Here is a 26,256-nt window from a genome sequence, read left to right on the forward strand (position 1 = left end):
TAGTAGCTGTTGGTAAGACAGTTTGCTTTCAGTGATTAGAATCAAGTGTGCATACCCAAGAGCCTTGACATTCAGTGAGGCTTTCTGGCCAGACTTGTGAAAGGAGACCCTACTAGCTAATGCATAATTAAACACAGCACAAAGAGACTTAGTATAGGGGTGTCTCCTCGGGGGCCAGAAGGCTTACACTGGTTTTAAAATCTGCAGGTCCTAATGTGTAAATGTCAGACTACCAGTTACAAAGTTATTTCTAACCATTGCAGCTTGTTTAACTGATCTTGCATACTCTCCTTGAACTTGGTGCAACTTGGCTTCTAGGAACACTGACTTTTACCGCTTGCTGTTTGCTCATGTTTTGCACACGCTCAGATGTTGCAAGTTCAGGAGCAATCAGATTGCTCATGTCTTCTCTAGGACACTTGTAATACTCCTGTGTGACCACCATTTCTCCCAGATCTTAACTGGTTTTCCCTCCCTTTCAGACATGACTATAATTTGATTAGAATATAACAAACATCCTTAGTTGATTTACTCTGTCCATCTTCCTGCTCAGCTTTATTACTGCACCTTCTGTAACCGAACAAGTTACTTAAAGGAGGGAATCGTGAAAATTACTAGTTTTGGATCCTTGGCTCCTATTTCTTCGTCTCAGCAGTTTACTTCCCCCGTTATTCTGGTTTGTGTATGCTTAAGCAGCAGCTATGCAGGGAAGAGAGGAAATGGCGAAAGCAACTTTTACCTTCCACGTGCACTCAATATAATGCCAAATACAACGAGTATCATTCAGCAATATTTATGGCAAAAAATATTCAGATGCTATAAAATTTGTCAATAAACCTCATAAACTGTTTAATTGTTAAAATTTCTCCCACACCCAAGGCAGTGTACAGCAGGTACAGTTAACAGCAAAATAGTAAAATATCCAAGTATAAACAAAATAAATGAGGTAAACTTGAAAACAGCAAATTGAAACCTCATAGGACTACCATAAAACAGGATCAAAAATATACACACAGCACTGAAATTAAAATAAGTCAGCAAAATACTAAACAAATATGTAATAAACACACATAGAACATTCAGATCTCATAGCTGATACTAATGCTTTTCTACAATACAGCTATATGGTAATATAGCTGAGGGGCCAAGTGCAGATATGTAGATGGAGACGAGATGCATGGTAGTCGGGTTAAACGGCACGCTAAACTCAAGGCAAGTTTTTTGTACAGTGTGTAAATTTGTTTTATTGACTAGAAGAATAAGGAACAGAGGTTTAAACATCAATCAACCAATCATAATTGTCAAATCAACATTCTAAAAACCAAGCTGCTGCTTTTATCACAAGTCATTCCATTATTTGTTATATAAATATATATAAAAATGCCCATTTAAAGAGAGAACCTAGTGTCCTGGATATATAGTACTAAATAAGTGCATGGAATATTTGCATTATCTTGGGACTTTATGTTCCTAACAGAATGGGATTTGTTTTTCCATGTTCATCCATCATTCTGCAATCCACCTCCACTTTTTCCACCTTTCTGCTGCATGTCAGAATAAGTACAACTTTTGTGCTGGCTTATATTCCACCTGCCTTTGTGTTCCTAGCTGCGATTTCAATGCTGCAAACAAGTTAATTTAGGTGTGTCCGGACAAATGTGTTGTGCAGTTTCGCCTTACAAATGGGCATACACTTCCTGTCAACCCCCTGAAGTTTTTCATTAATGCAAGGCAAAACACTCAAGACTGATAAGGGACAGGTCTTGTAATTCTGTTCTGTCGTAAGGCAGTGTCCAAGGGTGGGGAGAAAGTGGGGAACTTATTTTGTTGCCTGCCAGTGGAAATGTTTCCAGTGCTGGTATGTTGACACCTTTAACACTAAATTTAAGACTTGACTTAGCTTTTTCAGGTGTCTTGGTTAGCAATTAAGTCATGTGACATCCAAACATTGGTTTGGACCATTGATGGCTGTTTGAATTGCCAGTAGGACTAATTCAACTGTGATCAGACTTTCCTGTTCATTTGCAATTCAGAGGAATTTGTTGAACTATGAAATGCAGCCATTGTTTCCTTTTGCGTAGTGATGTCCATTTGGAACAGGGGGTTGGGAGGAGAGAATTTGGCTTTCAGTGGGGTCAGCTTGTTGTAATCTTTGAATGCACCATATACCTTAAAGATGCAGTGTGAGAATTCCTAATTGACATCTTTCCAATGTTGGAATGTGAGGAACAGAGGGGGGGGGCTCTTTAAAGGAGCTGAATTTTAGCTATTTGAACTTGGCAGTGGCATCCAGATTTATTCCAACCTTGATTGAACAAAGGACACCTACTAGCTTTACTATAGTGCTGTGCATGTCCAAGCTCCATTGGTGGCTTTGTTCTGAAGTGGATCACTAATTTAAGGCTTTTTTTTCTGGTTCAGATGAGAGAGACTGAGACCATGCAGCCTGCAGAGATAGATTTCAACGATGACATATTTTCAGGCTACCTTCCAGATGATGAGGATCTGATTGATGATGACTTTCACACTGATGATGCTGATATTGAAATCTACTCTGGTTCTGGAGACACAGGTATGACACAAGAATGGAGTACAGCTGTGAGCCAATAGCTGGAAAGTTACCTTGAAGCTCACATTTGACTACCTTGTTACACATGTTCTTTATAAGGCTGTGCAGTCTACCCGTGGACTAGTTGAATCTGAGTGGTAGGGGGTAGAGGTATGCATTTGGGCCACACCATCAGTGCTATGACTAATGAGGTCCTGAGAGCTTTATTCAGAAGGAACTGCACTGCCTTGCAAAAACAAGTTTTGACAGGCTAACGTTGCGTTTATATGTATAGTATGGTCTTTGAAACCTAAAGGAAGAGCAGGCAGTGATAATGCAGGACATGTCCAGGCATCTTTAGAAGCGTAATTAGGAAATGTCACAAGGTAAGGTAGTGGCATTCTGGAGAAGCAGCCAGTAAAACATGATGGACATGGCGCTGCTAGGTGGCCTGTAGGCATCTTGTGGAAAATGTGGCATATCCCAGCCAACAATGCACAGAAGTGTCCTTTGTCTTTGAGTAGCATTCCACAGTGAACTAACCAAGGCCCTTTGTTTTTGTTCCTTTGGGGAAGTAACATGCAGTGGGGTGATGGAACGGAATAGAAATAACCAAGTTAAAAATTGACTAACTCACCTAGCAGCCCTGTTCTTCCAGTGGTAGATCTCGGGTGCTGCAAAGTTGCAGGTTCAATTTCTGAGGGCTTTTTTAGTTGGAAAATAAGTTGTGAAATTGTAGTGAGTCAGATGGAGACAATGCAGAAGACCTCATTTATATTCCTTGTTTCTATTCTAGAAAACAGTTTTGAAGATGAGGATGGAGATGCTGAAGTAACTGAGGTCAGTATCTTGTCAGTTGCACCTTGCTTAACACATACATGCACCAAAGCATAGCATAACATTAAATGTTCTGCCTTTTTACAGCAAATCCAAAATGCTGGTATCTGCAACATTGAGTATTTTCTGGCACCACATTATGAATTCCCAGGAGGTATTTCAGAAATGTGCTGTTCTGACTGAACCTGTTGAGCAGTACCAGCTATTTCCCCCCTGAATGCAGCCCTGCCAAGGAGAATGCCACATTGTTTTTTAGTGTACAACATAAGTATTCAGAAAACTCTAATACAGCCTACTTGTTGAGTTAAATGGCTTCCATAGCGTCCCACAGATCAATCCAGAGACCTTAAGGGTTATGTCCCTCTACCAGCAGGTGGCGATAAAGAGAACTTCAGAGATTTTACTATATGTGGTTATCTGCAGTCACCTTAACTTCAGTATTCTCTCTATCTAGCAGGTGGATGGTCATATCTGTGCAGACCTGGATTGATTGGCTCCTGGCCTGGTCCCCTGGGTCTAGTTGAGCTGGGGTCTGAGGTGTCCCGGTCCTGGGACTTGGGTGCACACCTGGTGGTGCCAGGTCCCTCCCTTCCTCCCCCATCAACTCCTCCTCTCTGCCTGACTGGGGTTTGTTGTTCTCACTCTCCTGACTTTAAAAGGAGTCTGAAGCTTCTTTTGCTCCGACATCTCCCTTAAAAAAAAAAAAAAAATCTCCTCAGTCTGAGATTTGTCCAGCATGGCAAGCTCATGCTGGTTTGCAGTACTGGCTGGTGTGAGGACCGAAGAGGTGAGTAGTCATTATCCTATCTGCGCCGGTGGGGCAGAGCAAAAGCAGCTGCCAGTGTGGGAGCCACTGGGCTGCTGCAGTTTCCCATACAGCCCAACTCCGTGGAGCGGTGTGCTCCTTCCCTCCTAGCTCATTTGGTGGGCGCAGGGGAGTTGTTTTCTTGGGTATACATGTGCGCTTGAGGGCGCCATCTTTCTTGCCACGCCACATGGCGGTGCTGAAGCCTCAGCGCTCCCCTGGGGCCTTATTTGCTTGCGATTCAGACAGTTTTATTTGTAGGCTTTTCAGAAATGAGTGGGGAACTGGGGTGGATCACTCCCCAGTTTTTTCATATTGGTTATTTAAGGGCTTCTAAGAAAGGAGGCCTGGGGCGGTTTGCAGACTCCTGTGGGAGTCCTCAGGTCTCCCACAGCTTTCCAGGGGCGAGGTCGGAGACCCATTAGTTACCTGCAGCTGTTCTGTGGCAGCGAGAGCCTTAAGCTGCAGCTTGGAAAGTACTGACTACCTGGAAGTCTTCTGGTAGAGATGCCTGTGCTTCACTAGGTGATTTACACTAAGAATACTTCTGGACCCTTGAGGAGGTTCAGGGTGTGTGTACATCATTAATGGAAGGGAGAACGGGATCAGGATTAGGGATCCTACTCTAGGGTTTCCACTCTTTCCCGCTTCCCCTTTCTCAGAACATGGCAGTACAGTTTTAGTTAAGTCAGGCTTAGGGCTGTTGAATCCATGTTTCTGTGAGAATTGGTACATTTTGAGGCTAGTGCAGGCCTCTTGGGTTTCGGTTTCCATGTTAATCCTGCACCCTCTGTGCTTCCCTGGTGGCATTTGCTCTGTGTGTACTGTTACATCAAACTAGTTTTATTCAGGAAGGTGGCTGGCCTTTCAGCCTGAAGGTTCAGGTTCAAAGCTGGTTTTATCCATCCTATTAGAAACTGTGGGCTCAGCTAGGTTTCCAGTGGGGCATATTTTATTTCATTCTCTCATTGCTTGCCTGGCCAAGCAGTTCTTGCATGACGAACAGTTATCAGAACTCTACTAAAGATTTCCCTTCTCTGCACACTGATACTGGCCACACCTTTGCATACTAGCCTGGCAGGCAGGCTCTAAGAACTCCCGACTTCATCCGTTTGAGATCCTCTGGATTTCTACTGGTGATGGGCACACAGTCCTCTTTCCTGCATACGGTGGTTTCTGCCTTCCATCCCATCCCACCTTTTTCTCTTCCCGCTTCTTGGATGTTCACCATATACTCCTATTTGGAAGTGACCAGCGAGTTCCATTGGTCAACTCTTTGCTTCTTGCTTTGCTCAGGACAATAGGAAGGTACCATGAGAAGGCTTGCCATTTTTAGATTGGCAGATGTGGGCATAGCAGTTTTGATATCAGGAGGAGCAGACCTTTTGTAGAATGTGTCCATGTAAAGCTGAAGAGCTGTTCCACATAAGTGCCATTTTATTCAAAATCCTTTTAGGGGAGCATCTGCTCCCCTTGTACGCCACCTAGCTAAGTCTCTGCATAGTGGGGCAGAAGTGACTTCCTATTAGCCTTATGCACAGCTAAAGACTGTAGCGGTCTTCTAGTGCTCACCATTTTAAGATTAGCAGATATAACAGTGGCAGGATCAGAAGTAGACCTATTCAGAACCTGGATAGCCTTAGGTATACAGGAAGGTGGCGACTCCTTACGAAACAACTACACTGCAGTATGATCATCAGATTCCTGACCTGCTGAGCAGAAATGCTCCCAGCATACCCTCATTATCTGGCTGGTCACAAGAAAGGGGATCTGGCTTCAAGAGCCGCAGTGACCATTGGCTGAGAGGCAATTTCTTCAGCTGGCCTCTGTATGGGACAGTCTCTCCCTTTGCGGGTGGCAGCGCTTTCTTCCAGAGCGCAGTTGACTTGCTTTTCCGTGTCCCGTCTGGCTTCTGTGGCTGCCCTTTGCAGTTCGGCCACTTGGTCCTCTTGATCTGCTGTCCTCTTGCCAGGTTTTGCAGGCTTGGCGTGGCAGCACATGTAACTGTGGCTTGTGGATCATTGCTCCAGTCTGCTGAGGTTGTAGTACTCCGCCCCACTTGAGGACTGCTTTGGTACATCCCACAAGTCTCTGGATTGATCTGTGGGACGCTATGGAAGGTAAAACTAGTTCTTACCTCATAATTTTCTTTCCATTAGCCCCAACAGATCAATCCAGAGGCCCGCCCATTGTTCTGGGTTTTCTTTTAGTTGCCTCAGTTTCATCAGATTCCTTCATTTGATTTTTGGCTTAAAAAAAAGGCAAAACAAATCAAAACATAAAGGAAACCTGTTACCCTCCTGCAGCAGTGGAGGAGCTTACATGGGCTTTATGCAGGCAGGAGAGGACTTCCTCTTTCGTCTTCCACTGCTTTGGTATCGACAATACTGAAGTTAAGGTGACTGCACATGACCACATAGAGAGAACTTCAGAGATTTACTATATCTCCACCTGCTGGTAGAGGGACACAACCCACAAGTCTCTGGATTGCTCTGTTGGGACTAATGGAAAGAAAATTACCAGGTAAGAACTAATCTTACCGTAAGTGGGCTATCAAATTCTCTAATTCTGCATCCCCTGGCAGCAGGCAGGTGTGGAGTAGCTTAGTGGTTACATCCAGGGATGTTCAGTTCAGGGCCGGTCAAACCCGGTAAGCGGGGTAAGCACCGCAAGGGGGCGCCTGCCTTCAAGGGTGCCGCCATACCGCGCCGCCCTTGGTGCTTTAAATCTTTAATTTACCTCAGTTCCAGCAGCCGTGTCATTTGAAAGCCCTGCCCTGTCTCTAGCCTTCCCTCCCTTCGTGAGTTCGTTCCGCAGTCCCGCCTTCTGATGTCATTTCCTTGAGGGCGGGACTCTGAGGGAACGAACTCACGAAGGGAAGGAAGGCTAGAGACAGGGCAGGGCTTTCAAATGACATGGCTGCTGGAACAGAGGTAAATTAAAGATTTAAAGTACCAAGGGTGGCGGGGGATGGGACGAAGGAATTGCTGGACAGGGGCAGGGTGGGAGAAGAGAGACTGGAGATCCGGAGGGGGGGGGGGGGGTGGGGGGCGCCAGAGACCCTAGGACCGGCCCTGGTTCAGTTTAAATCCCGCTGCTGCTCCTTGTGATCTTGGGGAAGTTACTTAACTCTCCATTGCCTCAGGTGCAGACAAGGAAATACCCAGTGTAATCTGTAGCTCACCTTGATCTACTGAAAAAGGTGTGAGCAAATCCAGTAAGTACCCCAACTACTATAGCTCTAAAGAAATATGTATACAGTACTGTTATAGGAAGTACATAAGGCTACATTGATATACAGTTTGCCACCTTACTGGCAGGGTAAAATCAGCTTGAGTGAAAATACTTGTTTAACTCAATTTTATTTCGTAGTGTCTCCTAGTACAATAGAAAGTTAATGTCCCTAGTTTTACCCTTGGTCATGGTTTTATAAATATAAGTACATAAGTACATAAGTAGTGCCATACTGGGAAAGACCAAAGGTCCATCTAGCCCAGCATCCTGTCACCGACAGTGGCCAATCCAGGTCAAGGGCACCTGGCACGCTCCCCAAACGTAAAAACATTCCAGACAAGTTATACCTAAAAATGCGGAATTTTTCCAAGTCCATTTAATAGCGGTCTATGGACTTGTCTTTTAGGAATCTATCTAACCCCTTTTTAAACTCCGTCAAGCTAACCGCCCGTACCACGTTCTCCGGCAACGAATTCCAGAGTCTAATTACACGTTGGGTGAAGAAAAATTTTCTCCGATTCGTTTTAAATTTACCACACTGTAGCTTCAACTCATGCCCTCTAGTCCTAGTATTTTTGGATAGCGTGAACAGTCGCTTCACATCCACCCGATCCATTCCACTCATTATTTTATACACTTCTATCATATCTCCCCTCAGCCGTCTCTTCTCCAAGCTGAAAAGCCCTAGCCTTCTCAGCCTCTCTTCGTAGGAAAGTCGTCCCATCCCCACTATCATTTTCGTCGCCCTTCGCTGTACCTTTTCTATGTGAGCTGAACAACCCTAAGGTATTCCACACCCCCGTTCCGCTTTTAGGACCATATGCAGTTGGGCTTGATCACAAATCCTGTCCTTTGTCTTCAGATGGGTAAGAATTTATAGCCATGAACAGTTTCACGTTGATAGTCATTGGCACTGGAAGCATCGACATGACTGGTCTAAGAGCAGACTGGATTCTAGGGTGCATCAGTCACTCTCCCTCAGTATTGAGTATCAGGCTATTGGCATTAGACATGGCCAGTACCCATCCAAAGGAAAATTCAGCTTCTGACATCTAAAGGTACCAATACACATCGGTCACAAAAACATTGCTGTTGGTCCTTGGCAGAACATGAAATCAAGTGTAGAACTACTTGCAGCTGCTGTATTTACCAAGTGCTCTCAGACTTCCCACTCATTGTCAGAATGGATGCAGCAGTTTCCAAAGACCAAGTGGCTCAATGTGGCCTTGCCTACTGCACCTTATGATCTTTGCATTGGCAGCCTTCAAGGAGGAGCTGGATAGGAATAGCAGTGAGAGGTTTGCCTTGAGGCCCATACCTTACCAGAGCTGTTTCATTAGCACAAGAGCCAAGAAGGGCCTCTGCCGCAGCCACCCCAGTTGTCCATCTCAGATACATCAGAGGAAACATCCTAGGCATTGGTCATCAAGATGTAACTAATTCAGTTAGGTTCAGAGGCCTTGATCGCTGTAACCACATCCTCTGGCAAAGAGTTTCAGAGCTTAACGATTTGTTGAACGAAAAAAATATTTCCTCCTATTTGTGTTAAAAGTATTTCCATTGAACTTCAAGTGTCCCCCTAGTCTTTGTAAAGGAAGGTATGGTTGAAGGTTGTGCCTTGGAGCTTCTCGATACTATGTTTTGCAACATAGCTCTACTTTTGGTTTTACAGGTACCAATTGACAACAGTATCCCTGATAATGATCCCAGGGATAGAAAGGTGGTTGATGATAACTTGATAAAGAAAAATGAAGTCAGTCCAGGGCGTAATTCCCCAGTGGATGAGGAGCCAGGCAACAAGGTGTCCATGGCGAGCACAGCCAACACAAGTATTTTTGAGAAGACTGAAGTCCTTGCTGGTGAGTGTTCATTTTCTAAAATTTTAGTAGAAACAGGTGCAGCATTATGTCCAGTTTGGGTTTTATCAATGTACAGGAGGAAGAAAAGCAAAGCAGCTGAAATGAGATGTCGTGCATATTGTATGAAGGTTTTTAGCACTTCTGTGGTACTGACTTGCATTATGCTTTCTTCACAGCTCTTATTGCTGGTGGTGTGGTGGGACTTCTCTTTGCAGTCTTCCTTATCCTCCTCTTGTTCTACCGCATGAAGAAAAAGGATGAAGGCAGCTATGACCTGGGGAAGAAACCCATCTACACCAAAGCAGCTACCAATGAGTTCTATGCATAAGCTGTGCTAGTGACACTTAGGAGTATCTCATGCCCATGGAAGAATCTGGGTGTGCAGACAAATGCTTTCCTGTATCTTACTTCCAAATGATTTTTACAAAATCTTTCTGTACAAATACCCTATTTTACTAAACTAGAGTAAAATGAAACGGAGCTGAAAGGGTTTTTTTTGTTTGCAATTTGCCAAACATTGCCAATTTTTGGTTGGGTGGAGGGCATGAATTTATGGCTGTATCTTGAATGTAAGGGAAGTCTTGGAAGATGGCAGCGTCGGAACTGGAACGTTTTACCAGCATGGACTGTTTCTTTGTAGAATCTACATGTCCTTTAGCACAGAGCTGTTAAAGGCATTTCACAGACTGAAAGAGGAAGTTGAGTTAATTTAAATTTATTTTTTTTTTTTACACTACAGTGTAATGCCTTTCTGATACTGAAGCACCCATGCACGCTGGCTTGTGTGAAAGTTTGTCAGGACCGGATCACAAGTTACTGCCTTCATCTTGCCAGACTTGGAGCAAGTCCACTCACTGCACAGCAAAATACTTTAAATCTTAGCGCTTTCTTCTGTCTGACTCCTGAGGATGTTTTCCTGTTACCAATGGACACGTGGAACTGGACTTTGAAAGGGCTCCCCAGATCATGTTTTTAGGTGAAGATGCCTACAGCTTTAAATGTGTTGGTGCTACTTCTCAAAACAAAATGCTGTTGTACTGGGACAAACATCTCAGGTTGCAGTTGCATATGCTGGGCCCAGCTCCGTGGCAGTAGCATGGAAGTTAATGAAGCCATAGGCTATCTTCCACTGGTCAGACTGGAGCACATTTGCCATCTTGGCTTTACAGGACTACAATCCTGGAGCATGGCATACGAGAGATGTTCAAGCAGCAACGTTGCTATCAAATTAGCCACAGACGCTGATTTGGCTCAAGTTTTGCAGGTTGCTGCAGTTAGAAAAGAAATCTGTAAAGCTATGTGCCAATTGTCTATTTCCAGGTGTGATGCGTTATTTCTCTTCCTGTTTAGTGGTTGGAATAAAATAGCCTTATTTTGTAATGTCTAGAATTTTTCTATCAAGGATCTGCATATTGACGGGGCATTCTTTGTATTCATGTCATAACAAAATGAGCTGTTTGACTTGATAGCGTGGAATGTTCTAGTTGCTGTTAATCTGAGGGAAGATTGGAAGGGACGGTCCTCTGGCACTTGAGACATTTTGCTACATTTTATTTTTAAGCTTTTGACCTTGTTTGTATTGGTATCACTGCTTTCTCATTTGGGAACGTGATTCGATTTCCCCCTTGTACAATGAAGAAAAATGCGATTGTTGCTCCCTTGAACTGTGATACTTGTGGAGAGTGTCAGTTCCAGTTCTTGTGCCCTTATTGAGAAGGTGAAGGTAAAACCCCAAAAGGCGCTACAGTGGTAGGAACATGTTTTAACTAGAGGCCTTATCTGTCACTTTGGCATGGCTTGATGTGACAATGGTGCACTGTTTCCACAGTCTAGGCGAGAGCTCTGCAGGCTACAGTTTGTGCTGGCTGTTCTGCAGCTTCGTCATTCCTAAACTGCTTCAGCAGACTTTGCTTTTCTGCTTTAAGATAATATGGTGGAAGTTGGGCCTTATTACCAGCATCTCCTGTTGAAGACTTGTCTTTGGGGCATTGGTCTTCTAACTTCTGCTTCTGCACTGTTTTCAAGCACATACAGACCAGACCTCTTAATCAGTAGGTAAGCTTTTTTTTTTTTTCTTTCTCACTGGCAACCCTATTGAAACTAGGACACCTACCTAGAGCCACATCAAAGGATCAAGTTACGTGAGGAATGTAAGATCTTATGCCTTGAGCAGTCGCTTTCCCTAGCAGTAATGGATATAATTACTGCGGAGTAGGCTGTGTACTGAAGCCTATTGTAGAATTTTTTTTTAGCCCTTAATTTTGGTGTCCCAGACCATCAATATAGAGTTGACTTGCAACTGAGGACTTAACAATCTGTGTACCTTGCCTTACAAATATAAACCTCATTAGAACATGCTGTGACAACTGCAGTTATGGTGAGTCCTAAAACTTAAGAGTAACTATTTGTTGTCAGAAACTGCATTTTCAGTCTATACTTTGCCTCTTGCTTCCATCATTTTGGAAGCTAAAATTCTTTCATGAGGGTGTGTAGTGGTTTGAAGGAGGCTGCTGCAGTCTCACAAAATATTGTAGTGACCGAGGCTGAGTGCCTTGCAGATTGCAGCCTTGGACCCCCCCCCCCCCCCCCGCCCCCAACTTTAAGCATCCAGTGTTTGAGGGGAAAGGGAAAGCAGTCCTGTAGAAAAGTAAGGAAGACATTTCAGTATGAAATGCCCTTTTTAATGCAGACAAACATGCTTTGTGGTTTCCCATCCCTTTCCTGGAGGTACCTTTAGCCACTCAAGTTTTCAGGATTGCCACAATATGCATGAGATTTGCATATTCTTTTTGCAAGGTACTGTACCTCATGTATTCATTGTGACGGTACTAAAAACTTGACTTGGTAATTGGTACCTAAAAGTGTTGCTGAGGCTGACAAGTGCCACTGCGGTGCTGAGATGTACACTCAGTCTCTTGGAATCCCCTTTGTCCAGTATCTGTGAAGCTTTTATATCTTTGTAAGATGACTTTTACTGGATATTGGGAGAAAAGCGTCTAGAATGTAAAGGACTTTTGTGCTCAAGTACGAATTCCAACCACAGAGTGCCTTAGTGGTGCGGTCTGTTGCCACTAGAACAAATGTGCATTTCAGATGCTGCTGTTTATAAGCTGACATGGTAACTCTTATCACAACACTGCACACAGTACTTCTGCACATACACAAGAATAATGAAAGTGCAATTTATAATCTAAATTGATAAGGAATTTTGTATAGCTGTATAAAAGCTGTTTAAAAGGTAGACTCTATTCTTTAAATGTCAGAAAGTGCTTTTATCTTTGTTACTGATTAAAATAAAGTATTTCTACACTTTGCATTGTGTTCCTTACTTAAGAACTTACTGTTTATAAAATGTAGGGTAGAATTTTGCATGTTCAGTAGAATAGAGCTTGACAGGCTGATGGTTTTAGGTTCACATTTGGCACCAGTGCATTTTTGGCTGAAACTGAAACTCCACTCCCCCAGCAGAAGACTGGCCCACCGGTGGAAGCGCCTCCCTTCAAGAGCCCCCTCCTTGGATAACAATTTCTGACTGAAAGTGAGCAGGAGTTGGGGATGCTTTGTTGGGTTGGTGGTTTGTCAAGCCCTAGCTGATATGGGCATTAGTGACGGGATCGCTTCCACCCTGAATATACCACTGGACCACCAGGGATTGTAAGGCAGGTTTTTTTTTTTTTTTTTTTTTTTGGGGGGGGGGGGGGGGGTGCTATTCCTTGCATTCTTTCTCATTTGTGTAATGCAGCTTTGGTCTTGCATAGTAGTTCTTATGGTGAATAGAATGCTGCAAATGATTTTAAGTCTGTAAATTTGAGAAGCTCCTTAGGAATTAGCCTCTGGAGGTGACAGCCGTCATTCCAATGTGGCAGTCAGCCATTATAAAAGCATTATGGTCTTTAGTTTTTCGGGTCCATGTGTGCGGAAGCTATTCTGCTTGCAGGGAAAATATGATCATTATGTAAATATATTCTGGCTTGGATACTATTTGGGTAATTGTAAAGAATTTCCGGGCTTTGGTATAATGAAGCATTGTTTTAATCAAATATGTGGCATATAAAAGTTAGTCTAGGAGAGAGGAATTTACAGTGATTGTTTCAAGCACAAGCACTGGTCAGCTTATAGTATTAGTAGGGAATTGACATTTCAATTTACATTTTTATAAAATGTATTGGTCTTCATTTTAGGTTTTTCAGAGCATATCCTTGCATTCAGTAACAAAATGTGCTTTTTTTTATTCTGGATTGTGTCAAGCTGGTAATGGCTGTAGTGTAGACTAGTGTCTGGACTCCTTTACCTTATTTTGGTAAGAATCTCTTATCATACTTGTCTTACAAGACAGGAAACATATCAGTGCTGCTTTCTCTTGTTACAACATATAAAGCTGGTGGTAATGATTTTTTTTTTACACACTTCTCATGAAGCTCCTTTCAGGGGATATTTAACTTTGCCATTCCAGACTTGTTAAAGTCCTTGTTAAAATGGCTGTGCCAGTGGGTTTAGGAGAGGGCTTCTGACCACAAATTTGTCCCCAGTGGGCCTCATTGCTTATGTGAATGTGAACCAAATCTGTTTTGGCTTCAGCTTCAACCAGGCAGTAACTTTTTAAGCTGAAACTGAAAAAAAGCATTTTTGGTCACTCTAGAATGTTTCTCTTTGCCAACTTTTAGCTGGATACATAAGAACCTAAATAGCCATACTGGGTCAGACCAATGGTCCATCCTGCCCAGTAGTCTGTTTCCAGTAATGGCTGATCTAGGCTACAGGTACCTAGAAGAAACCCAAATCGCAACATTCCATGCTATCAATCCTGGGGCAAGCGGTATCTTCCCCATGTCTATCTCAATAACACCTATGGCCTTTCCTCCTGGAACTTGTCCAAAACCTTTTTAAACCCATCTAGGCTAACTGCTGTTACCACATCCTCTGGCAGTGAGTGCCAGAGCTTAACTCATTGAGTGAAAAATGAGGCTTAGTAAATTTCAATTTGATTTGACAACTGTTGATCTTGCAAGTGTAGATGGCACTGTTGTGTCTTAATGCCTTCAATAGCTCACTCCAAGCTGCTGCTCTGAGAAGCAGAAAGAATCAGCCACACAAGTGGGTGTTGTCTGATAGCACTGATGGGACCTAGACCAGATATCACTCATTTTAATGTTGGGCCATATTGGATGGCCAAAGGGAAGGTGCTGTAAGTGGGCTAGCTGACGAGAGTCAGTTTCTCTTAACTAGCATGTCTGTCTTAAGCAGCAGTAAAATTACAGGGTTGTATTAGCACATTTATTGTAGCTAGAATAAACAAATATTGTCCCGTCCCCCCATAGCTACTTCTGAATACCCTTCCTCATCCCAGCATGCACTCTACTGTATCAGTTTCAAGCAGCCATTAGTTGACTAGAGTCTGGTGCAGTGATGACATGACAACCTAATCTGCTTGCGTGTTTAGTCTTCATGAGCATTGCTCTGCTGCTAACCTCCCATGTGGTTACCTGTAACTTGTTAAAACTGTATATTCTGTGTCCCTAGATGTAGATGACAAGACCCATGCATAAATTACAATTTACACACAGCTGAACATCATGCCTTCACCACCACTGGTATTAAATGCCTAACTAAGCTTTCAATTTCTTATAAAGGTAATGGTAATCTGTTCTCATTAGAGCCTGCCACAAAATCCACTTCCTCAATTCATCTGGAAAAATCTTCCAAATTGATTAAATACAAAGTAGTGTCATGTCCTTGAACCTTAAGTGTATAGGTTCTTCACAGCCAAGTTCATTACTAAGTGCAGTGCTTTCATGGAAGATGGTAAGTCTTAATATTAACATTTGTACCTCACGCTTTCCCACATAATGCAGGCTCATTGCGGCTTACACAGTAATTTGAAATACAAAGTTAGAATTTTAATAAAACAGTAGAAAACAATGTAAAGTTGGGCTTAGTAGTGTATGATAAGTTGATCTAGATAATATGACTAGGATAAAAGAGGGTGGATAGGATAGTGTAATTTTGGAGAAAGGGTAAGGAGGGATAAAATTAAGGAGAGATGGAAAGAAGGATGGGAGGTTGGTATTTGTCAGAAAAGAATTGGGGGTGGATTGGTGAGAATAGGTTGTGGCATTTGGGTAGGCTTGCTTAAAGAGATGTCCTATTGTGGATTAAACACTGGTTAAAAAGACAGAAAACAGAGTAGGATTAAATGGTCAGTATTCTCAGTGGAGAAGGGTAAACTATGGGGTTCCCCAAAGGTCTGTGCTGGGACCACTGCTTTTTAACATATTTATAAATGATCTAGAGATGGGAACCTGAGCTAATTAAATTTGCAGATTACACAAAGTTATTCAAAGTTTCACAGGAGCAATGTGAAAAATTGTAAGAGGACTTACGATACTGGGAGACTGGGCATCCAAATGGCAGACGATGTTTAATGTGAGCAAGTGCAAAGTACTGAAATTTGGGAAAGAGGAACCCAAACTACAGCTATGTGATGGAAAGTTCCACATTATGAGTCACTGCCCAGCAAAAGGATCTAGATGTCATCGTTGATACATTGAAACCCTCTGTTCAGTGTGCAGTGGCAGCTAAAAAAGCAAATAGAATGTTGGGAATTATTAGGTAAGATTGAATGAGAATATTATAAAGCCCTTGTATCACTTCATGGTGCCACCGCACCTCTTCACTACTGTGTGCCATTCTGGTCACCATCTGAAAAAAAATATATATATAGCAGAATTAGTAAAGGTACAGAGAAGGGAATATCAAGTCATCCCTAAACAAAAACTGGATGCAATTATAATTGAACAGTTGCCTAACTGAATCTGGAAAGGTCTCCATCCTGATGCCGATAGCAATCACAGGTATCCAGTCATCAATCCTCAGCTAAACAGCACCTCAAGGCAGGGCAATGGATACAGCTAGACTGTCTGTCTTCTATGTTTGTGCAGCGCTGCGTATGCCTTGTAGCGCTATAGAAATGCTAAATAGTAGTAGTAGTAGTCTCTTGTAATCAGAGGTGATATTGTGATGTCATAATGCCTCAGGCTACCAATAAGAGCCAACCTCATCAGTGATGTCACAATGGCTTGATTGTCCTATACTTGGCTCACTTTTCTTACATAGCTCTTTGAGCAGGGACTGTCTTTCTTCTATGTTTGTGCAGCGCTGCGTACGCCTTGTAGCGCTATAGAAATGCTAAATAGTAGTAGTAGTAGTCTCTTGTAACCAGAGCTAATATTGTGATGTCATAATGCCTCAGTCCACCAATAAGAGCCAACCTCATCAGTGATGTCACAATGGCTTGATTGTCCTATACTTGGCTCACTTTTCTTACATAGCTCTTTGAGCAGGGACTGTCTTTCTTCTATGTTTGTGCAGCGCTGCGTACGCCTTGTAGCGCTATAGAAATGCTAAATAGTAGTAGTAGTAGTCTCTTGTAACCAGAGCTAATATTGTGATGTCATAATGCCTCAGTCCACCAATAAGAGCCAACCTCATCAGTGATGTCACAATGGCTTGATTGTCCTATACTTGGCTCACTTTTCTTACATAGCTCTTTGAGCAGGGACTGTCTTTCTTCTATGTTTGTGCAGCGCTGCGTACGCCTTGTAGCGCTATAGAAATGCTAAATAGTAGTAGTAGCTAACATAATTAGGAAGAAACTCGCAAACACTGATCTAGCTAGCGTTCTGTGAACAGGGACATTGTAAACTTGAATAATGCCAACAAGGCTGAACCGGCCTTGTGAAGATACAGCTGCTCATATCTACTACTTGCCTTCTGTTGGTAACAAAAGAACCAAATCATTTTAAATCCGCCAACCCTGTTTTGGCATGGATTCAATCTATCAGATACAGTAGCAGCATCTAAAAAAACAAGCACAAAGCCTAGTATTATAATCAAACCACTGGTGGATAAAACATAGGCTGGATAAAGAGCAAAAACATGTTTTTCATTAAAGCAGAACCAGTTTCTCTTGTGCTAAAAATGAAATAAAGACACTGGTCTACACAACTAATAAAGGGCCTGACGCTACTTTTTTTTTTTTTCTCCTTAAGAGTGGTTAGATACAAGCCTGCTTCAAGGGCTCTGGGACCTCCCTAATATGAATAAATTGAAACAAGGAGCCACCTCAGACCAGAATATCTGCAGGTGAACATGGTTCAAAAGAATATGATGAATGTAGAGACATCAAAATTGATGAAAGCTCCTCCATTGCAAAGGTTTTTCCAGGTGACATCATCTGCCTGCAGGGTACTACAGGGGACCAACAGTGATGCATCAAAATAACTTACGCTTAGGAAAAGAAGCCAGAAAAATCTTCATCTGACAAGTCTGTATCTACTAGAGATACTGGATCCTTACTAGTAGCTACATTATTGAGGCAAATCCTGAGGATGATTACTGGAATTCAATTTACTTTGAAGGTGTCTAGCTCTAGATTGGCCACTTCCATTTATTTAGATTTTCTCACACCTTTTTCAGTAGTGGCTCAAGTGAGTTAACATTCGGGTACACTGGGTATTTCTCGGTCCCTGGAGGGCTCACAATCTAATTTTTTTTTTTACCTGAGGCAATGTTGCTCCTTGTGATTTGCCCAAGATCACAAGGAGAAACTGGGATTTGAACCAGCTACCTCTAGATGTCAAAGACAGGTGCTCTAACCACTAGGCCACTCCACTTTTGTTTGAGGGGTTAAATTAAAAGTAATGCCTCTGCCTCCATAATTCAAAACAAATCATCCTCTGAAATCTCTTACTTCACCTCTATCGGCAAGAAAGTTTTGTGTGAAGAGGCTATTTTGCTAAATCCTTATGAAAAGGAAGCATGCAGTGAGCACTTGGTGCAGTTGTATTTTAACTGTTGAAGGAGCCCCTCCAATTGAAATTCACTGCCTCATGCGGGTTCTTCATGTGAGTACTTTGTGTCACTGGGCCAAAAATTGTGCACTGGGAAGGGCTAATTTGTGTGATCAAAACCAAAGTGGAAGACCTGTGACAGCAGCAAAGTCTCACACAAGGGGGAGGTTGATGAACTCTTAAGACCTTTGAAAGAATGATTGAAGAGTTTGAGGGCCCAAGAAGGAAATGTATTGTAATTAAGCTCTGGAATTCATTGCCAGAGAAGGTGGTAAAGGTGATTAGCTTAGTGGAGTTTAAAAAAAGGTTAGGACGGCTTCCTTGAAAAAGTCCATAGATCATTATTAAATGGACTTGGGGAAATCCACTATTTCTGCGATAAGCAGTATAGAATGTTTTGTACTTTTTTTGGGATCTTGCAAGGTATTTGTGACCTGGATTGGCTACTGTTGGAAACAGGATGCTGGGCTCGATGGACCTTTGGTCTTTCCCAGTATGGCAATACTACGACTCACGCAGCATGAAGCACCACAGAGCCAATTGTGAAGATGGGTCTCGTAGACCCCTGACTGCCATGCAGCCCAGATTTAGCACCGTGTGACTTCATCTTTTTCCAAAATTGAAGGAATGCCTTTAGGGGCATCTGTTTTGACTCCAGTGAAGAGGTGGAAAAGACTGGACAGCTTCCTGGAGGAAAAGGCCATAGAAAGTTATTGAATGGACGTGGGAAAAATCCACTATTTCTGGGATGGGTGGGACAAATTTTGTTCTTTTGGCCGCTGTCAGAGACAGGGTGCTGGGCCTGATGGACCCTTGGTCTGTCCCAGCACATCTCACCTCTTCAGGCAGTTATGTACTTGTGTACTTAACTGCCTGAAGAGATGAGATGTGCAGTTCTTTTCTGACTGCTTTCAAAAACTTGTCTATTGTTAGCAAAAATGTGTGATGAATGGTGGTGACAATGTAGTTAAATACCTGTGATAAAGGAGAAAGTTTCAAGCATTAATTTAAATAAGTTCTGGAGGTAGAGACATTATTTTTCATTTAATCCTTATATCACTTGCTAGCTCATATACAGCTGACAGGTTTCTTCTACTACCTTTCTGCTTGTCTAGTCACCTTTCGATGAAGTTGACCCCTGGGACCTAAACTTGCCGGCAGAGGTAACTGATTAAGCAATGCTGACCAACACAGCACAGGTTTGGTAGCATCAGTAACAGGTGTCATTCCTTCAGTAAGAGAGGGAAGCGAAGAATTTTAATTTCTCTAACATTGCCTCAAAGGTTGATGGGTCCATCCAAGGTGCAAACATACGTGAGACTCAACTGTGGGCAATAGTGATCAGAACCTGATGGGCCCCCTAAGAAGGCTAACCCTCCTTTAGAAAATTCTCTTCAAAGATTACATTTAGTGTATGACTTGCACAGTAGGAGAGGTTGCTAGCAATCTGCTTAAAACCTAAAGGTGAGGCATATTTTCAAAGCACTTTTCTATGGAACTTTGGAAGGCTAAGTGCTTTGAAAATGAGGCTCTTATAGTGACCCAATCCATGTCCACCTCTAGCCAAATTACAAGCAATTGACAACAATAGCTTCAAGGTAGACTCTGGAACTCATTGCCGGAGAAGGTAGTGACGGCAGCTGGCCTTGCTGAGTTTAAAGGGGGTCTGGACAGATTTCTGAAGGAAAAGTCCATTGATCGTTATTAAATTTTAGGTTTTTTGCCAGGTTCTGGGGGCCTGGATTGGCCGCTGTCGGAGACAGAGTGCTGGGCTTGATGGACCTTTGGTCTTTTTCCCAGCGTGGCAGTGCTTATGTAGTCTCAGGAACAAAAATATGAGAGGAATAGAATTCTTCCAAAAAATTAGTCGTCATGATTTCCTGCTGTGCTTGGGCAGAATTGTTTGAAGGTTGATTTTAGCTTTGTGCTGTCACACTTGCCTTGCTCCATAGCTGATTGCCCTCAGTACTGGACAGCAACGGTGGTGCTGTTTGTTGTACTTATAAAGGACCCCTGAGGAGGGCCTAACTGCCGAAACATTGCCTGTGTTGGGTCCAGGATTGTTACTTGTACCTGTTCATCACTGTTTTGAATAAAGGGTCTGTTTTTTTCATCCTGCTGCACTTGTGTTTTTTTTTTGTGGCCATTTATACCCTTTGTAGTGTATCTCAATAGCAGACTATGGACTTTTCCTCTAGGAACTTGTTCAAACCTGTTTTTAAACCCAGATACACTTAATTGCAGAGTGTAACTAGTCATTGAGTGAAAAAGAATATTTACTCTGGTTTGTTTTAAAAGTGTTACCATGTAAACTTCATTGAGTGTCCCCTGGTCTTTGTACTTTTTGAAGGAGTAAAACAATCAATTAATGTTTACCTTTTCTGCACCACTCAGGATTGTGTAGACCTGTATCTTATCCCCCCCCCCCCCCCCCCTCAGCTGTCTCTTTTCCAGCTGATGTTTTCTGCAACTATCAGCTCTGCTCTACAATGATGTTATGGTAAACTCTAGAATAGTTCCTTAACTGATAGCGTATGAAACTGTAATAGAGACTTTAAATGTTAAATAAACCCTATTCCTTAAACTGCCTTTCCTAAATAACTTAAAACAAGTAAGTCTACCTTAAAACAATTAAGTCCTGCTCTGGCAGTCCTCTCCCAACATCTCTTCTGGCCCACTTGTTGAACTCTCTCCCACTTCCAATTAAACCACATGTTCTCAAAACAGCTTTAAGAACTGCTCTTTCCAGTAGGTCTATGGGTTATGGAGGGTGGTAGCTGCCAGGGCCAGTCCTAGGGTCTCTGGCGCCCCCCTGCAGACTGAGTTGGCGCCCACGCGTGCCCCCACCAGCATCTCCTTTCTCTCTTCTCCCACCCTGCCCCTGTCCAGCGATTCTCCACCCCCATCCCCTACCATACCGCGCCGCCCTCGCTGCTTTAAATCTTTAATTCACCTCCGTTCCAGCAGCCACATCATTTGAAAGCCCTGCCCCGTCTCTAGCCTTCCCTCCCTTCGTGAGTTTGTTCCGAAGTCCTGCCCTTGAGGAAATGACATCAGAAGGCAGGACTGCGGAATAAACTCACAAAGGGAGGGAAGGCTAGAGACAGGGCAGGGCTTTCAAATGATGTGGCTGCTGGAACGGAGGTAAATTAAAGATTTAAAGCACCAAGAGCGGCGCGTTATGGCGCCGCAGCAGCGCCCTAGAAAGCAGGCGCCCCCCTGCGGCGCTTACCGGGTTTGACCGGCCCTGGTAGCTGCTGCTGATTTTTAGTAATGCTATTACAGCTGGTTCATTAGTTGTTTTCTGTGAGATATTTTGCCTTCATTCTAGTTCTTGTTTTATGCATGACTTACCTTGATGTTTTATTGCCTTGATTCTTTGCTGTTCAGCTGTTCGTTTGATTAATGTTTAAATTGGTTACTTTAATTATTGATGTACACCATTTGGCTGATTTCCCCTTTGAAAGGCAATTGTATAGTTTAACTTATTATTCTTAATACAAGAGACACAGTCCCTGTTCCATAAAGCTTAAATGATTGGGTGGGCTAAGTATGGAAATGGTAGAAGCAAAGAAGGGAAGGTTAAGCTAGGGTGTAATTCTTTACACATTGCCTAGAGCTAGATGATGGGTGCTAAGCACAGATTCTATAGGGGCATTTGTCTGTGCACCTGCTGTTTATAAAATACTAGTGTAAGTCCTTGTTTACACACCTAACTTAGGAGTGAGCCAATGGCTGACTATGAGGGAGTGTATAGGACGCTCCCTCAGTGTCAGAACTGCCCAAGGGGGAAGTGACATGGAAGGGGTGGAGCTAGCAGGGCATGGTCCAAGAAGTATAAAAGCTCAGGGCACAGCTAGGTTAGGCCTAGAGGGAAGCAGTGATGCCCGATTGCATATGCTTCCACCACATATTTCAGAACTACAACCATGATGGAACCTTGTGAACTGGAATCTTAAACTGGACCCAGCTGGATGCAGGCTAATGGTTGTATTGGTAACTCTGGGGAGCCAGACCACAGCCCAGCAGTGTGTTCTGCTTTGTTGAGAGACAGTAGTCCAGGCTGTGACCCTGCAGGAGCAGGCCAATTATAGCCTACTATTGCTTGTTACCAGCAATTATCTCATTAAATTAAGTTGTGCATCCAGCTGCCCTTATTCTGTAACTTGCATGTGTGAATTTAGGTGTACAACTTTCTAGAATTAGGAGAGTAGTGTCTGTATCATCATTAAGGGAGAGGAACCATGCGGCTATTCTTGCATCCCCTATACACCAGCCAAGCTCAAGAATACCACTAGCTGCTGTTTCCAGTGAAAATGAGAAACTTCCATCTCTCTAGAGGAGCAAAAGACAGCAGAGGTAGTGTGTGTGGGGGAAGGGTAGAAAATTCTCAGGAAGCCATTTTATTTTATACAGACTTTACTTTCAATTTCACTGTGGTTTAGTAGGTACTTTCAACTTAACTTGATGACCAACAGAGCACAGTAAACGTTGCACCTGTTTCCTTTTGATGAGTTTATACAGGGGATTTTGTCTGATACTCACTGTTGAACCATCATATGAGTGATTTCCAGGCTCCTCAGCTCTTTGAAAGTGTTGAAACTGGGGCGAGGCTGAGAAATCTAGTTATCAGTAGTATGCACATAGCAGAGAGGTGTTGTAGGAGTGGGACAGAGAATGCATTCATCCACATACTTTTGGATTTCCTGAACAGCATAAGTCCATTGAATTCTAATCCAGGAGTGGAGGAGTGGCCTAGTGGTTAGGGTGGTGGACTTTGGTCCTGAGGAACTGAGTTCGATTCCCACTTCAGGCACAGGCAGCTCCTTGTGACTCTGGGCAAGTCACTTAACCCTTCATTGCCCTATGTAAGCTGCATTGAACCTGCTATGAGTGGGAAAGTGCGGGGTACAAATGTAACAAAACAACTTACCTTCCACCCTTAAACTCTGTTCATCGTTCTTGTAACAAAACATAACTTCTAATTCCAGGCTGGAAGGTAGTCTGATATCCCATGTGCTGTCGGTCTCAGTACTCCACTGAACTTCCCCCACAGTTCAGGGCACAGATCACAGAGTTTCCTGTATAGTGTTTCCTAAGTGAATCCTGGAGTACCCCTTGCCAGCCAGGTTTTCTGGATATCCAAAATGAATAAGCATGAGATTGATTTGCATACACTGCTTCTGTTGCATGCAAATCTCTTTCATACATATTCGGGAGGTGGAGATGGTGCTAGGCAGACTTATATGGTCTGTGCCAGAGGCGGGACTGGTGCTTGGGAGGCGGGGATAGTGCTGGGCAGACTTATACGGTCTGTGCCCTGAAAAGGACAGGTACAAATCAAGGTAAGGTATACACAAAAAGTAGCACATGTGAGTTTATCTTGTTGGGCAGACTGGATGGACCGTGCAGGTCTTTTTTCTGCCGTCATCTACTTTGTTACATATTCATTGAGATTAGTAAATGAGCAGATGCTCACTGAGCAATGCAGGAACAATAAAAGGACAACAGAACAGCTAAGGGATCATAGTTACTAGAAATATAGATAAAGCAGTTAATCAAAGCCTTTGTAGGACTTCGGTGTTTACATAAACTGAATCATGCCCATTGATTATATAATAGGATATTTACAGGTGCAGTCCAAATGGGCATCTAAATTTATTAAGACCACATAGGTGCCCAGATCCAGGCTCACACATTCCTTTACATCTGCTCTACATATGCACTTGTGAATTTTATATCAAAGGCATGTGTATGTCACAACTCTGTGCAAACTACACCCTCAGGAGCACCTACACACTGTGCAGTTTTATATGTAAAAACAGACTCTACATATAAACTTAGATGCTGAATAAGCTGCAGCTTGTGTTGGTGAAAAGCATAGCTGTACTTTCATCTTGAACTGCAGCCCTGTCTAATGGGTGCCACCATAACAGCAGATCTATTAAGTACACATATCGTGTTACATAGCAATGTTCAGACTTGTTGAACTGAGAAGGAAGGAGGGGAACTGGCATTGTTTCATCTGTTTGCACTTGTTTGTTTACATTTCATTTATCTGTTATGTATAAAGCTCAGGCATTTTCAAAACACACTGAAAGGAATATTACGCACAAAAATGAACAGTTACAGAGCAATTTGAGTAGCCTGGAGAATGAAGAAGCAAATGATCTGGAACTCAGAACGAGGAGTGAGGTGATTAAATTTGCAGATGACACAAAACTATTCAAAGTTGGCAAAACGCAAGCGATTGTGAAAAATTGCAGGAAGCCCTTAGGAAGCTAGAAGACTGGGCATCCAAATGGCAGATGAAATTTAATGAGGACAAATGCAAAGATGCCAGGGTCCGCCTTAGGAGTCAAGAAAAAGACTCAGTGTGTGGCAGCGATGGCCAAAAAAGCAGATGGGATGTTAGGAAATATTAGGAGAGGGATGCAAAATAAGACCAAAAATGCCTCTGTGGCGCTCCATGCTGTGATCTCAACTTGAGTATTGCGTTCAATTCTGTTCGCTGTATCTCAAAAAAGATGTAGCAGAATTAGAAAAGGTTCAAAGAAGAGCAACCAAACAGATAAAGGGGATGGAACTCCTCTTGTATGAGAAAAGGCTGACGAGGTTAGAGCTCTTCAGCTTGGAAAAGAGATGGCAGGGGCAAGGAGGATGGATATGACTGAGGTCTCCAAAATCCTGAGTGGTGTAGAATGAGTAGAAAGTACGAAGACCATTGCCGGAGGATGTGGTAACGGCAGATAGTGCATCTGGCTTGCCATAATGGTTCAGACTGAAGTTCCATCGAGCCTTGTATGCTGTTTCCAACAGTGGCCAATCCAGATTAAAAGTACCTGGCAAGATCCCAGAACAGTAAAATGAATTTATGCTGCTTATCCTAGAAATGGATTTTCCCCATCCATTTAATAATGGCTTATGGACCTTTCTTTTAGGAAGTTAGCCAAACCTTTTTTAAACCCTGCTAATCTAACTGTTTTTACCCCATACTCTGGCAACAAATTCCAGAGTTTAATTCACATTGAGTGAAGAAATATTTTTTCTGTTTTGTTTTAAATTTACTACTTAATAGCTTCATTGTGTGCCCCCTAGTCCTAGTAGGGGGGGGAGTGGAGGAGTGGGTAGAGCATTGGGTTTCATTTCCAGTTCAAATCCTACTGCTGCTCCTTGTGATCTTGGGCAAGTCACTTAACCCTCCATTGCCTCAGGTACAAACTTAGATTGTGAGCCCTCCAGGGACAGGGAAATACCCAGTGTACCTGAATGTAACTCACCTTGAGTTAGTACTGAAAAAGGTGTGAACAAAATCCAAATACATATTTTTGGAAAGAGTAAACAAGCAATTCACCCATTCCATTCCACTCATTTTATAGACCTTTATCTGATCTCCCCCTCAGCCGTCTCTTCTCCAAGCTGAAGAGCCCTAGCCGCTTTAGCCTTTCCTCATAGGGAAGTCACCCATCCCCTTTATCGTTTTCATCGACATTCTCCCTACTATCTAGTGCAGAGGTTTTCAACTTGGTCCTCAGGGCACACCCAGCCAGTATCCCAACATCCTGAAAACCCTGACTGGCTGGGTGTGCCCGATGACTGGGTTGAAAACCCTTGATGTAGTGGGTTCAGGGCAGGAGCAATCTTCACTCGTTTCTGTCCCTTCCGGAGCCAAGATCAAAATGGCCCTACTGGTAATACCGCTAGAGGTTAACTGCTGTTTAAGGGAAAAGGGATGCAGACTGGGAAGCCAGGGTTGAGAACAAGGTCTGTCCTCTCCCACAGCCCTCAGCCAAGTCAACTTTACCCTCCAGGCAGGGCCTAATTTCTGGTACCTTCAGAACACAGACTTAGTTTTGAAAAGGGCCAATTTGAGTGTGTAACCCTTTGGAAATAGAATCCTAAGTGTACCTCATGGGCATCGCAAACCCACCAGTCTGCAGAAGTGGACGGGAATGGGATTTGATATATTGCCTTTTTGTTGTTACAATCAAAGCAGTTTCCATATTATATACAGCTACTTATATACAGCCCCCTTCCTACCCATCTTCAAATTTCTGCTTAAAACTCACCTCTTCAATGCTGCTTTCGGCACCTAACCTTTCGTGAAATATAGTATGCCCTATC

At 43.0% G+C, this 26,256-nt stretch overlaps 1 protein-coding gene across 1 annotated transcript in view; it reads left to right on the forward strand.

Moving 5' to 3' along the window:
* SDC4 (syndecan 4) overlaps positions 1-12,597 on the forward strand; it is a 34,184-nt gene extending 21,587 nt beyond the window's left edge. The window contains exons 2-5 of the mRNA XM_030211134.1: positions 2,422-2,572; positions 3,345-3,388; positions 9,097-9,283; positions 9,460-12,597. Coding sequence (XP_030066994.1) covers positions 2,422-2,572; positions 3,345-3,388; positions 9,097-9,283; positions 9,460-9,611 — 534 coding nt within the window. The 3' untranslated portion in view covers positions 9,612-12,597. The remainder of the gene's footprint in view (positions 1-2,421; positions 2,573-3,344; positions 3,389-9,096; positions 9,284-9,459) is intronic.
* Positions 12,598-26,256: the final 13,659 nt, after the last annotated feature.

The sequence above is a fragment of the Microcaecilia unicolor genome, chromosome 8 (assembly GCF_901765095.1).
Source record: "Microcaecilia unicolor chromosome 8, aMicUni1.1, whole genome shotgun sequence".
Classification (NCBI taxonomy): domain Eukaryota; kingdom Metazoa; phylum Chordata; class Amphibia; order Gymnophiona; family Siphonopidae; genus Microcaecilia; species Microcaecilia unicolor.